The 14,849-nt window shown below is 42.1% G+C and overlaps 1 protein-coding gene across 5 annotated transcripts in view; it reads right to left on the bottom strand.

Annotated features, from left to right (window-relative positions):
- SPOCD1 (SPOC domain containing 1) overlaps window positions 1–14,726 on the bottom strand; it is a 28,644-nt gene extending 13,918 nt beyond the window's left edge. For 2 of the 5 annotated variants that reach the window (XM_077931900.1, XM_077931904.1), the window contains exons 1-5: window positions 11,434–14,726; window positions 8,362–9,883; window positions 7,308–7,361; window positions 4,107–4,211; window positions 1,169–1,271 (exon numbers count right to left, since the gene is read on the bottom strand). In XM_077931900.1, the coding sequence (XP_077788026.1) occupies window positions 1,169–1,271; window positions 4,107–4,211; window positions 7,308–7,361; window positions 8,362–9,666 (1,567 nt within the window). In that variant the 5' untranslated portion in view covers window positions 9,667–9,883; window positions 11,434–14,726. Of the gene's footprint in view, window positions 1–1,168; window positions 1,272–4,106; window positions 4,212–7,307; window positions 7,362–8,361; window positions 10,306–11,433 lie in introns of those variants that run through there. The other 3 variants (XM_077931901.1, XM_077931903.1, XM_077931902.1) reach the window with 3 other exon arrangements.
- Between the last annotated feature and the right edge of the window lie 123 nt (window positions 14,727–14,849).

Raw genomic sequence — 14,849 nt, 5'->3', positions numbered from 1 at the left:
TTGCAGGGCCCTATCCTCTTGGGCTGCATATAAAGCATCTATTTAATGCACATTTAAAGGACATGACTTCCCCACCCCACCCAAAATCCGGAGAACTGTAGTTTAAGGGTGCTGGGAACTGCAGCTCTCTGCTGCAACTGCAGTACCCAGGATTACATGTTGTGTACACAGCTTTATACCACATAAAGCACTGTGCACAGTGATACCATGAGCCCCCTCCTGCCAACCTAGCAGTTTGAAAGCACACCAGTGCAAGTAGATAAATAGGTACCGGTGCGGTGGGAAGGTAAACGGCATTTCCGTGTGCCCTGGTTTCCGTCACGGTGTTCCATTGCACCAGAAGCGGTTTAGTCATGCTGGCCACATGTCCCAGAAAGCTGTCTGTGGACAAACGCCAGCTCCCTCGGCCTGAAAGCCAGATGAGCGCTGCACCCCATAGTCCCCTTTGACTGGATTTAACTGTCCAGGGGTCCCTTACCTTTACCTTTATTACCTATGAACCCCAATGGATCAGACCAAAGGTCCTATAGGAAGTCACAGGCCTGAGTGCAACTGCATTCGCCTCATGCGATTTCCAACCAGTAGCATTCAGAGGCATACTGCCTCTGACAGTGGAGGGCAAACATAAGACATCCTGGCTGCATAGCTTTTATTCTCCATAGATTTGTGTCTTCCTCATTCATTCATTCATTCATTCATTATTTGTAACACTGGTGAAAGGGAAGACTTCAGCCTTGTGAGCTCTATTCTGCTATTCTGTATTTTTGCTATATCTCCATTGGATAACTCCAATATCCACCAACCAGAGTCAGGCGTAAAATTGTGGCTGAGTGTATGGAGTCAATCTATTGTGTCTCAAAAGCCATACACTAGAATAATCTGCATATAGGAATATAGATCTGTATTTGTGTCGTGGCAAATCAGGTATATGAACAAGAACTCTTATATACATTGTTAACAAATCAATATTCATATTTTACAAAAGAGGAACACAGAAACCAATATGCAACCAGCAAAAGCCCAGCCATGATAGAGAATTATTTTTAGTTGGAATTTACGGATCTACTGTAAAGCGCCCAGACGTCTACCTGTCGATTTTACTTTTTGCCCATCCATGGGGACTGATGGCTAAAAGCAATACATGTTCAATAAATAAGCATCAACTTACCTAAATTCAAAGGCTTGTGCTGAATGACAGTTTCTGAATACAGCTTCCCTTCATTTTTACTATTTGGTAGCAGAAGAGCACAGTTGTCTTGGCTTTCTTTGTGCTGTGGTAATTGCAGTGAGGATGGTTGGAAGAAAAATGGAACTAAGTTACTGGTTTCTTTGGACCTTTAACCAGGAAAAATTGATAAAGTAAGAGACCTTTTGCTGAATAGCCATAAACGGATTCCTTCTATGAGCCCTAACCATGGCCAAGACTGGTATTGATGAACTGGAAGAATAAAGATATGGTCCCCTTTAATCGATGGATTGAAGACATGACAGCGCTCACAACATATGAACGGATTGCTTATTGACACAGACTTCATTTGGAGAAATATATTGGCATTTGGAAATAATTTATACAGGTTATAGTAGGCTATCAACAATCATATATATATTACGACAATAACAGTACTTACATATCTATAGAAAAATGCAAGTGTAACTGATTATATTGCGGGGGCTCAATTAGTGCCAGCGCCTTCTGTCAAGAGCTTGGGTGTAACCTTTGACGCCTCCCATTCCATGAAGGCGCAGATTGCAGCCACAGCAAAGGTGGCATTTTTCCATCCCCACCATATTAAGCAGTTGGTCCCTTACCTTTCTTGCCCTGATCTGGCCACAGTGATCCATGCGACGGTCACCTCCAGGCTTGATTATTGTAACTCGCTCTACGCGGGGCTGCCCTTGAAGCTGACCTAAAAACTCCAGTGGGTGCAGAATGCCGCGGCGAGGCTCCTTGCCGCAGGATCACATTCATCCAGTGCTTTACCAACTGCACTGGCTCCCAGTGGAGTACAGGGTCAGGTTTAAGGTGCTGGTTTTGACCTTTAAAGCCCTATGCAGCCTAGGACCCACGTACCTACAAGACCGCCTCTCCTGGTATGCCCCGCGGAGGACCTTAAGGTCCACAAATGACAACATTTTGGAGGTCCCAGTTCGCAAGGTGGTTAGACTGGTCGCAACTAGGGCCAGGGCCTTTTCAGTACTGGTCCTGACTTGGTGGAACACTCTGTCACAAGAGACTAGGGCCCTGCGGGACTTGACATCTTTCCGCAGGGCCTGCAAGACAGAGTTGTTCCGCCTGGCCTTTGGTTTGGACTCAGTCTGACCCTTGTTTCCCTCCCCTTATGCTTTTTTATCTATGGGCTATTTTTAAAATGAGGCTGCATTTTAAATTGCATTTTAACCTGGATTTTAAATTAGTTTTTTCCTATTATGTTTTTACTGTAATTTTATTAGTGTTAGCCGCCCTGACACTAGGGCGGGGTATAAATAAATTATTATTATTATTATTATTATTATTATTATTATTATTATTATTTAGTCTGCTATACCCTACTCTATATATCTACAGTGGGTGGGTGGGTGTGGGTGTAATTTTTTTCTTCTTTTTATTTTTCTTTGCACTTTTTTCTTCTTTTTCTGTTTTCACTTTCTTCTGTGAAACTGAAAGTCTCTTAATTAAAAATTATTTGAAAATAAATGGATTCTTGATCTGCTCATTATGTTAAATTTCTCTTTTCAGATAAAGCAGTGTGAGTGCTGTACAAATAAGTAATCAAACTGACAAAATAGAAATGGTACAATACTTCATATTCTCTTTACCCATCTCACCAACAGGATACCTTCTGTCTATGATAGGAATTGACAACTTGGTGCCTTTCTTGGCATTCCTAAGTCAATCTGTCAGTAATATTGCTGGTCTATAGCTTTCCACTCTGAATGGTTTGTAAGTTTCTATGCGGGAGGAGTGCAGAGATGGGTTTCTCCCCTTGTGATCCTTCCCATCCACTTAGCCTAAGTTTGGTTGTCTATGCTCTGATAACCTCTGGCCTGGATTACTGCAATGTGTGTGATACATGGGGCTGCTTCTGAAGACCATTCAGAAATTTCAGCTGGTGCAGAATCTGGCGCCTAGGTTGCTCACTGGGGCAAGATGGTTTCAGCACTGGCTGCCAATTAGCTTCTGGGTCCAATTCAAAGTGCTGGTTTTGACCTATAAAGCCTTAAATGGCTCAGAACCGCAATATCCCAAGAACTACCTTTCTCCAGATGAACCTACCCAAACCGAGATCATCATCTGAGGACCTTCTTCCTGTGCCTCCTTCATGAGATCCAGAGGGTAGCAACATGAGAACAGGCCTTTTCTGTTGTGGCTCTCCATTTTGTGGAATGCTCTCCCCCGGGAGATATGGCTGGCCCCTTCATTATACACCTTTAGACGCCAGACAAAAACATTCCTCTTCAATCAAACCCTTGGTTGATTAACATCTGATACCCTTTTAAATCTGCTGGGAAGATACTTGGTTTGTTTTTGTTCTTATTTATATTACACATTTTGTGGGTTTTATATTGTGTTTTTGTGTTGTGAACTTCCCTGAGATCTATGGCTGAATGGCTGCATGCAGATTTCAATGAATAATAATAATATTTCAGCAGCAAGGATAGCAAGAAAGGAAGTTTAAAAAGGGGATCTTTTTGTTGCATGACATTTGCTTTGCTGGATTTTTCAACAAGGCAATCCACTTGACACCAGAGGCAAGATTTTAAAAACGCAACAATGAACAAAGGGATGGATGAACAAATACTCCCTTTAGCCAGCTCAGTGCTGAGAGGTATCAGTCACATTCTCCTTTCACACAGCCTCTGCAGCATGACTGGCACAAGAGACAAGTTCGGCTTCCAACAAATTAATAAGCTCTTGACATCACTACGAAGCAGAAAGAGGCCTGAAACTTATTGCAAACTCCTATCCAATCATCTTCATTAAAAAGGAGCTTCCTCAACTATCTTAACCTTTACTGCTGTCAGCTGCTAATCATTCTACTCAGTTATTTCATCATGCTGCAATGTAAGAGGGAAATATATACTGAATGGGATCTAGTAATGTGCACCTCGTCATCTGATGAATCCTCCAATTCTATGAGCTTCCCCAAAGTGAACATTTCATCACTGCGAGTCTGAGTTCCAAGGAGTTTGACTGTTGACCCAGACAATTCCTAAAAGAAGTAAATTATAGAACAAATAGAATCAAACAGAAAATGGTTTTAAATATAAGACTAGGAGAGTATGGGGGAGGAGTGGGAACTGTCGTAAATTCCACCATGATCCTAAAATGGATCTATATTTGGCAGCTAAGCTTTCTGCTTTATTGGATCCAGAACAGGAATTCATACATGAGGCTAAAAGGCATTAATTGACACATTTGGGTTTGTAATGCAGGTATAATAAACTGATCAAAGTGCTCGTTTCCATTACAAATGCCTCTTCTCTGATTTCTCTTTGGACATTAATAAAGCAGCAGGACAAGAGAGAGGCTCATAGTGTTTTTTGCCCTTTTCTGTATCTGTAATGCACATGCAAAACCTAAAGTGGACAGACTGTACACTCAATTTAACGTGACTCTACTTGCTACCTCACATTAATATTTACATGGTCACACAATTTTTATTTTTTTAAATTATGGACAGCTCCTTATTTTAGTCACTTTGTCATTATAGTAAAAAGAAAGGTTGAGGAAAGTTTTAGTGTTATGTAGAAAAAATCATCTTAGCAACAAAAGACAGCTGTCAATCAATATGCAGCAGAATCCTATTCAGAAGCAAAACCCATTGTATTCAGTGGAGCTTACTCCCCCAGTGACTGAAACCTGAAAAAACTGTTGATCATATACATTTTTCTACCAGTTAATAACCCATGTGCCCTTCATTAGCAGTCTCACAAATTATAAACTGAAACTCATTGATTAATCAACTAACACTGTAATCACATCCCCCTCTGCATTGGGCTGGGGAGGAGCCGGTTTAAGAGGTGTCACTCCACAGGTAACAGAGCTCCCAATTTGTCTGTTGGATGAAAGTGATGCAAGTGGGATCCCCTCCACCCCAAGTGGCAGCTTGCATAAAACCCTAAAACAGGGCATTATGGGAATGGGAAAGGGCTGACCTGACCTGACTTGACCTGCTAGATCTCAAGTCAGCCTCACTATCATCATGTGATGACATCAGACCCAACCGCTGCACAAGCAAATGGTGGCAAAGTTCCATTAAGACTTTTCAGAACTTTACACCTTAAATTAAAAACATCTTCCTTCCATGTTCTGTTACCTCAAAGGAACAATATTAGAGTCAGAGGGTGTAAGTGTTTAATTAATGTTGATGTGTACCTTTGCTAAACAGTACTCAACATTATAGGAAGATCTTGGTGTTAGGAATAGACATTGCTTGAGTTACATGAAGTACTGTGTAGAACTACCATTCTAATTCCACTTCCAGCCAATCATGGAAAAGCAAGGCTTCAACCAAAAGCACTAGGATACGAGTGTTCAATTCATCCAGTCAGTGCCTGGCCGTCCCACACTGAACCACTTCTGATTTCAGAAGTGCCAACTATCTAAACCAGAGGTTTTCAACCTTTTGGGGACCGCAGCTCACTTGACCAACTACATTCTTTCTGCGGCTTCCCTGTGGGGAAATGCGCTCCAAGCCTCAGAAGCCCAATTATGTCAGCCCTTGCCTGCAGAGTCCACAGTCCTTTACCCTTTGCCCCAAAGAGAGGTGCCTCTTCACTCCCCACTTGTCTATCCATTCCCCACAGCAAGGACTAGTGGACTGACTGGCTGGGCTCCCTCACCCACTTGCTTGCTTACTCCAAGGCCGCCTCAGCTCCTGGCAACCGGCACCCCCTGGCCAGCCCCAAAGGCACCATTTGCTAGGGGAAGCTTATAGCAAGGCCTGCAGCAACCAACAGCCACGCAAGCCCTAGGGGGGTAGAGACGCAAGAGGGCAAAAAACCACATACAGAAAGAAGAGAGATGAAAAAGTGTGGTATCTCAACATCCCAGAGACAAATCTCAAGGGAAGAAGAGTCCACCAGAAGAATCTGATTCCTTTGTTCTGCAATACTGATATTTGTCAACTCATTGTGATAATTAGGATCATTTTCACCCCTCATTTCACAATTACAAAACTGATCCTCTTGGAAAGTCTGTAGCTTCTTGCTTTCCTCTCCCTTCCATTTGGTTGTTGGTAGGACAAATCAAATAGTCCTACATGAGCTGGCTCTAGCACAGACACATCTACAAGATAGTCACAAATATAGCTGCAGAGAGGCTGGCTTGCAAGTAATTACTCTGAGCTAGCACAGATTAACCTGCATGTGCGACAGCTGATTTACACCTGTCTATTCAGTACATCCACAAGATGAAGCAGCAGCAGACTGCTCCGAAGGCCATCACAAACACACACTGGGGTTCAAAAGTAGTGCTGCCCCATTATCAGATTTTAAGTGGCCATTACAAGCTCAAAGTTAATCTGCATCAGTTTACAAATTCGTAGAGTTGTGTACATAACCAAATGCCTATGTAGTTCAGAACACTGAGACAGAACTACTTATTAACTTTCAGAGAACAGGCCCAGCTTTAGGCGTTGGTGTGATTCAGGGGAATATGACTCTTCACGTCAAGCCTGATAACCTCACAATCTTTTATCCGCTGTATTTCCAGAGAACCCTAGAAGAAATGTCAATCTAGCTTAGTGCTGCCTACAATGGTTGGCATAGGCTCTCATAGGGACATTCTCGGCCCTACTTGGAGATGCCACACATGAAACTACTTTGACCTTTTTTTATAATCACGTGGTACATTTCATGAAATGAAATTAAACAAATATTGGACATGCATGCTGAGCTACAGCCCTTCTGATGTTAACATGCCCAAAGGGCTAATAATTGAAGCTGCAGTCCAAGCCCTACTTACTCCCAATTTAATGGGACTTCTGAGAAGACTGCAACCTTAAATTTCAATTAGCACCCTAAAGCTGGCCAGTTTTAACCTGGAACAAGGCATCTACGGTAGGTAATTAATGGTTACTCAAGGGGATAATTAATCAGAGTCAGCTTATTTCCATCCCAGTGCTGTAGTGGTATATCCTACCTCTTTATTATTAAATTTAAAGGAGCTATGTTGCATAATCATACTGCAACTTGAGAAATAAGATGGTAAAGCCTTGAGTTCAAATACTGCATTAAAACTAGATTACTTAATCTTCACCAAACCATAACCATAAAGCAATGAGGACAGTAAGAAGATGACATACGTAAAAGACCATTTTTACACCGTGAGATTGATGTGGTCGCAGGCTTTCTTCCTCCTTGGACAGAAAGAGAACACACCAATTATAAACCAACTTTTAAAAGCAATCTGTTTTTTAGTTGGCTGATTAAGAGAAATATCTAACAGATCACCCATCCCCCACACTCACTGTTTCCCATCAAGATCAGCAAAGAACACCTTTCCAACCATCAGTGTTCAAAATCCAGATAATTTTTAAAGAGTGTACAAGTGTTCTCTGAAGCTTGCCAAGTATGGCAGGAGGAATTACATTTCTTACTCTGGTGGGATTGGCTGGGGCTTTTATCATGGAATTCTGTAGAGGTCTCCTTTTAGGGCCAGTTTTCATAGAGGATATTTTTATGTTATAAATAGTCCTGAAACTTTGACAGGATAAAATAACAAATCCCATTTTTTAAAAAATACAAATATTCAGGTTTTCTACTTCACCAGGATTCTTAACCCAGGTTTGAAACTAATTAGAATTTTTTAAATTATTTTTTATTTTTCAATTTTACAAATATTTTGACTAGGTTTACAGTCAATGTGCCAAATCTTAATGACCCCCTCCCCTGCATATCCAATTCAAACATGTTTACTAAATTTTCCTTTTGTATCCCCTTTAAATTGTAACTGCACATTTTTATGTCAATCCTGCTAATGACTTAAGTTGTTTACAATAATTTTTAAAACAGTCCACAGATTTTCCCTATTCTATATTAGGTTTGAAGCTAATTAGAAATCACTGGTGAAGTGGGAAGGCAGGTTATTTGGGACTTACATTTTTAGACTATTTTAATTGATACATTTTACCAAGACTGCCAGCCTCTTTGAGCTTCCTGTCTGGGATGTAAAGGTAAGATACATATGACAAACATGGGTATTACTTAACGGCTGCTAAGGCCAGGTAGGAAGAATTTACAATAAAAAGCATGTGGAATAGGAGGAGGGAATATGCTATCCTAATTGGCTTACTCTTGGTCCCTTAACTACAGTAGTGTTTGCACCAGGCTACAGTGAACATGCTACTACAACCACACCTGCACAGGACTGTTTTCTTCGGATGGTTGAGTATTCACACTTTCTTCTACATTGTTGATCTCGCCATCCAAGTCCACTTGGTGATCACTTGACATTCTTTTCTCAATGAGCTTGGTAACTGCAGTGCCATCTGTGAATGACTGATACCCTGACTTGCTCTCCAACTGTGGAAAGTCAAGACCATGATTTAAAATAACATCTCCACACTCCAAGTCTCTGAATTTGTTTTCTTCATCTGTGTTTTCTTCATCAGAATCTTCCTGATCTATAACTTCATCAATTTTCAGAAGAAACCAGCAACTATCCATATTCTTGTTCCCAGACAAGGTATTGTTTGGGTTTACAGTCTCATGTTCTTCCATACCCACTTGTTCTCCGAGAAATTCTTCAGCCGATGCATGCATAGAATCTGAAACCATTCTTTCTCCTATGGACAACTCACTTTTCATTATGTCAGAAACTGTGTCCTTCAAGTCTAATTTAAGATTGGCCCCTGAAACAAAGTTAGGTTCAAATTCAGAGTTTGCCTGACATATGTCTCCTTTCTTAACAGTTGTATCAGGCAACAGAGAAGAAGCACCCATTCTTCTGGATATTTTGGAGACCTTGGTTTCACTAAATGTATTTTCAGATGAAAAAGAGGAATAAATTTTGTGAGTCTGTAAAGCTTCTGTATGAAAAGTAGCTATCAGATTTTGACTAGTATCACTGACTGATGTTTCTCCTAAAAAGCTAGGTGATGTGTCCAGATCTTGATACTCTTGATACTGCGTCTCATGAATTGGAGAAGTATCTAAACACTCTTTCTCTTTTTCAATTTCTTCTTCATCACAAAGATGGATAATGGAATTATCATAGCATGATTCCTTAGAAGAAAATCTTGCAAAAATACCTTCATCACATAGGGCAGATATATCTGTAGATTTTGCTCTTTCAGCTTTAATGCCAAAATCATTATTTGTTTCCCCAGGGTCTGATTCTCCAGAACTTAGCACTTGAACAGAAGTGTTGAGTTCCAATCCACTTTCCACCTTGTTCACTTTTTCATATTCCAGTTGTCCCTCAGCATTCTTAATCTTGGGGGATGTCTTTAGCTTTTTAGTACAGTTTTTATCCAACAAGTCAAACAGGGCAACCCTTAGTTTTTCATAAATACCGTCCTTCCTTTTGTTTTGCATTTTCTGTGGCAATTTCTTTGGATTCGGATGCATTAAACAATGTTTTTGTTTTTGTTTTCTTTGCTGGTTGGTATCTTTCAAAAGCACATAGCAAGGCTTTGTTAATTTTGTTGCTATACCTTTCATTCTGCTTGGCCAAGGTTCTGACAAAGTTTCAGAGGCCAACAGACTGTGTAAGATTTTTTCAGATGGTACGGATTCCTTTCTGAGACCTTATCTGCAATGTCTTTCAGAGTAAGAGCTAACTGTTGCTTGTACTGTTCTTTCCCTGCAAGGTGCTCATTGACCCATGTTGTTTTCTCCACCTTGACTGCAACCTGCCTATTCCGGGGAATGCTGCAAACTGTGGTAGGAAAGAAAAGTTTTTAATTATGGTAGTGGTGTGGTGTAAGCCACAGCATCAGCTCTGCCTCCTAATCCCCCCCAATGTCTCTAAAAACTAATGTACCCTATGCACGGTCAAAATATATAGGCTGAACCAAAATTAACGTTTTAAAAAATCAGCTTTGCACACACTCTGCAGAAGCCACACATGTGCAGAATGTACATGTTCACATTAACAGATAAGCTCAGCATATCTAGAGGTGTTCCTTCTTGCCAGATGTTGTGATGCTACTATCCACATAGAATACATGTTCATATCAGCCTAACAACTAATATTACCATCGTACAATCTTTGAAACTCCCTCCACAGGAATATAGGTACAGCCTCATCACTTTAAAAAAACACACCAATGAAAGCATGCTTACTCAAGCCTGTTTGGCAGAATTCTGTAATATATATATATATATATATATATATATATATATGCTTTCGTAGATTTTCACGGGTATAGGTATGCAGGTTTTGGTGTCCTCGGGTGTCTTCCCGTGTAAAAGTTGGGGTGTCTAGGCGACGTTTCGACGAGGTCTCACTCGTCATCTTCAGGCTGGTGCATTCTGCACATGAAAGCACCAGCCTGAAGATGACGAGTGAGACCTCGTCGAAACGTCGCCTAGACACCCCAACTTTTACACGGGAGACCTCGTCGAAACGTCGCCTAGACACCCCAACTTTTACACGGGAAGACACCCGAGGACACCAAAACCTGCATATATATATATATATATATATATATATATATATATATATATATTACAAATATATATATATAATTAATACAAATATTTGCTTTCGTAGATTTTCACGGGTATAGGTATGCAGGTTTTGGTGTCCTCGGGTGTCTTCCCGTGTAAAGGTTGGGGTGTCTAGGCGACGTTTCGACGAGGTCTCACTCGTCATCTTCAGGCTGGTGCATTCTGCACATGAAAGCACCAGCCTGAAGATGACGAGTGAGACCTCGTCGAAACGTCGCCTAGACACCCCAACTTTTACACGGGAAGACACCCGAGGACACCAAAACCTGCAATTAATACAAATATATATATATAATACAAATATTATATATATATTGTGTGTGTAATATATTGTATTACACACACACACACAAACACACTGTGTGTGTGTGTGTGTATACAAAATACACACACATACCTACATTTTCCCCTATTTAAATAATTTCCATGTGTTTAAGTGTCTTGTAAGTATGCCCAGAAAGGCAGGTTTAAACTACTTTTGCTTTTAAAAGCTGCCCAGATTTCCACCGTCAGTAAAACAATATATATTGTTCTGGGAAGAGGATAGGCTGGCTTGGAACCTAAAGACCTCTTCCTAACTCCTATTTCCCTCCAGAGCAAACCCCTGTCTCTCCTATCGATTCTAGAACACCCCTCTCCCTTCCTCACAAACGATTCAAAAAAACGAGACGGGTGTGCCAAACAGGCGCAGGATGGGGAAGAACAATTGCGGGGAGGGAAAATGCGGAGTCAACAAGCACGCGCTTCTCCCTTAACGATTGCCACACGAGCCTCTTTCCCGGGCGCTGGCTCCCTCCTACGCCTCCTCGTGCTCCACCAGCAGCGCCGCCCACGCCAGCGCGACGCGAAGACGCGGCGGGGATAAATAGGAATCTGCGCCACGTGATCTTGGATCAAGCGGGAAACTTGCAGATTCTTTGCCTAGACGCACGTCACAAAGAGGAGGAGGCGAGGCTTGGGGTTTGAAAAGGAAAGGCCGTTGGCCGGCTGTTAAGAGTTGTGTGGGCGGGGCCTGCCCTCGGCAAAATTGACAGAAAAGCAGCAGGAGTGTTTGAAAATGGTTTTTCCCTCTCCTTCGGAGCGGATGAAAGTCGTTTACAAAAAAGAGTAACACAAAATTATCAACGTGCGTGTTGGCACCCGCCCTTCTCCGGGACATAAGCGCAAATTATCAATAAAAACAGTTTAAAACTTTTAATAAAGAATTCAGCATTTTAAAAAATCAACGCTTAAGTGCTGCATTTTCACAGGTCACATCAGAGAAGGGGTGAAATTCACCTGACACGAGAACTTTTTCATTTACCACCTTCCCTAACAAGGGGGCTGCAGAGGGTGTTGACACAATGGGCTTTCTTGGGGGGTGGCTTCCAACCTATGCAACATTCTCCCCTGGGAGACACACCTGGCACCATTTCTGTCTTTTTGGCCCCAAGCAAAAATGTTCCTCGTCCACCAAGCCATTGGCCTTTATCTGCAGCATCCTTCCGTGGGCGGGATGCCCTAGGTCTGTCTTTATAGATATGAACATGTTTTTAGCTTTGACTCTGTTTTAGTTTTCAGTTGGTGTTAATGTATGTTGTTTTTATTTTGTAAGTTGCTTTAAGTTACTTTTCATTTAAAAAAACAACCCCAAACTACCAGAAAGTGCAGTTAAAAGGTATGTGCAGAATGCCTCCACCCCACAAGAACCAACATGTAAAAAAAGAGAGAACAGTACAAATAATAACAATAACAACAACAATAATAATAATAATAAATATGAAGACAAATTGGCTCTGGGGGAAGAAACTTTCCTTGTCACCTTCCTTCAGATGCTGATCCCAAGAGTCCAAGGTTCATATAGGGGAAATGCAGTTCTCTTCAGTATAGGGGTCCTGAACTGTGTAGGGCTCTAAAGCACTTTAAATTACTCTAAAAACAAATTGGCAGCCAGACCAGAACCAGTTTTATGTTCATTTCTTCTTGTTCTAGCCATATTCTGCACTAGCTGTTGTTTCCAAACCATCTTTAAAGACAGTCCCAACATCCAGCACATTGCAATAGCCTAACCTGTAAGTTATCCAAGCATAGACAATTGAAGCCATTCCTTTCAATGAAAACTTGCATGCCAGGTACTATAAGCCAGTGTTGAAGCAATGACCCACCTTAAAAAAAAATCAAACAATTTAAACTGCTGGGTGGAGAAGGCAGTTAAGTACCACTATAAACCCTGATAGACCATGGTCAAAAAACATTTCTTGCAGGCCACACCTGAGGAAGGTGAACTGCTGCTATCCAGCTGGAACCTGTTCGGGGGATAGTCTGCTTCTTTTCATGTATTTTACAAATGTATTTAAATCCAGTTCATTATGATCTGCAATCTCAGTCTCTTTCCAGAGCTAATTCACAATTATATTGGTAAGCAATAGGGTATCATGTTTATCAGAGGAGAGACGGAAAGAAATGGTGGAATGTATAGCTACTATGACTTTCTTATGAAAGTTGGGTTATTGACATGTGTCAATATACCCTCATAAATGTATGAATTTAAAAAAATGATTATCTGGTAGACTGGGGGTATGATTGGAAACAATAGCTTGCTGATACTTTGGAAAAGGAACTTCCACATCTCCCTTTAAGGTTTTTCTATTTAGATGAACACTACTAGTCTTGTAAGCTGATGAGGAATACACACATGCAAACTCCAGCACTGAATAAGCTTGCAAATACTTCCCTCCCAATCTCTGCAGGAGATCCGATCTCAAACTACTTCAGTACTTCCTGCTTATTGATTGTATTCTAAGCAAAGATAAAGAGCAACTTCAGAGTTTCATTTACCTAAAAATAAGTTTCTATGAATCAGCCTTTACAGAGTCGGAATATGGAAGATGCCACCTTCTCAAAACTCAGTTGTTTTCTGAAAGCAGCAGATATTGAGGTAATGCTCTGTAACATCACAGTTAATGTTCACCTAGTGTAAAACCATGGTTTCCTGGACAAGTTGCAGAGACTTGGGGCTGTGTATTCCCTTCATGATTTGTACGTGATGGGTTTAGAAGCATTTGCTTACATTTTTAAACAAGCTATAGTTCCGCATGACAGTCATACTGCAAAATTGCAGCAGGCTTAAACTCAAATCAGTGAGAACAAGCCAGGATCAAATCACAGAATCACAGTTGAAAGGGACCACGAGGGTCATCTAGTCCAACCCCTTGCAATGCAGGAATCTTACACCCAGTGTGGTGCACAACCCTGAGATTAACAGTCTCATGCTCTACGGACTGAGCTATGGTGACTTCAAATCCCATTTTCTTTTTTAAAGCATATGCTTCAGATTTCCTCCTTTGGTGCACAAAACAGTTTTGGAGTGTAGAAAATTCATCATAACTCATTCACATTGCAGGAAATCATGGTTTCCCATAATAACAGAGCTGGGCTCAAGTGTAATTAGTGAATTGCCAGGTTTTATATCGCATTTGCAGTGAGATCCAGCCAAGGACTTTAGACCAGTGTTTCCCAACCGGTGTTCCGCGGCACACTACTGTGCCGTCAGACATTGGCTGGTGTGCCGTGGGAGGGAGGCGGGCGAGTCGGGCGGTGAGAGGCGGCGGCGGCGAGGATCCGCGTCGAGCCGGGGGCGGCTCCGCGGTGGTGGTGCCGAGCGGCGGGGCAGCGCGTGCAAAAGGGAGGAGCGCGAGACAGCGGAGGAGGAGGCCGGCATGTCCGGGCAGCAGCAGCAACAACAGCAGCAGCAACTCCCGGCGACGGCTCCTCAAGCCCCGCCGCCGCCCCCTCCTCCGCCCGCTATCGCCGCCACCACAACAGCCGCCGCCGCCTCAGTTGCCGCCGTCCCTCAGTCCCTCGCTCTGCTGCCTCCTCCCACCCCCAAAGCTTGGAGGTTCCCCGGCAAGGGGGAGGGAAAAAACTTTCACTTTCGTGCGTCCCTCCCGGCGTGACGCTGCGCGCTGACGTCACGGGGCGGGGCTTTAATGGTGGTGTGCCGTGAGATTTTTTTTCAGTAAACAGGTGTGCCGTTGCCCAAAAAAGTTTGGGAAACACTGCTTTAGACAACTGTGTTCTACTGAGCACTATCTTACTAGCTGGTAACAGCCACATTTTTAGCACAGTGATTGTCTTGTGGATGTCGATGCATGTGATGGCCACAGCTCACCACATCCAGGAAAAAGATGCTT

Source organism: Podarcis muralis, chromosome 7, assembly GCF_964188315.1.
Source record: "Podarcis muralis chromosome 7, rPodMur119.hap1.1, whole genome shotgun sequence".
NCBI classification, from domain to species: Eukaryota; Metazoa; Chordata; class Lepidosauria; order Squamata; family Lacertidae; genus Podarcis; species Podarcis muralis.
Note: the sequence above shows the minus strand (reverse complement) of the source record. Positions and strands in the feature narration are given on the sequence as shown.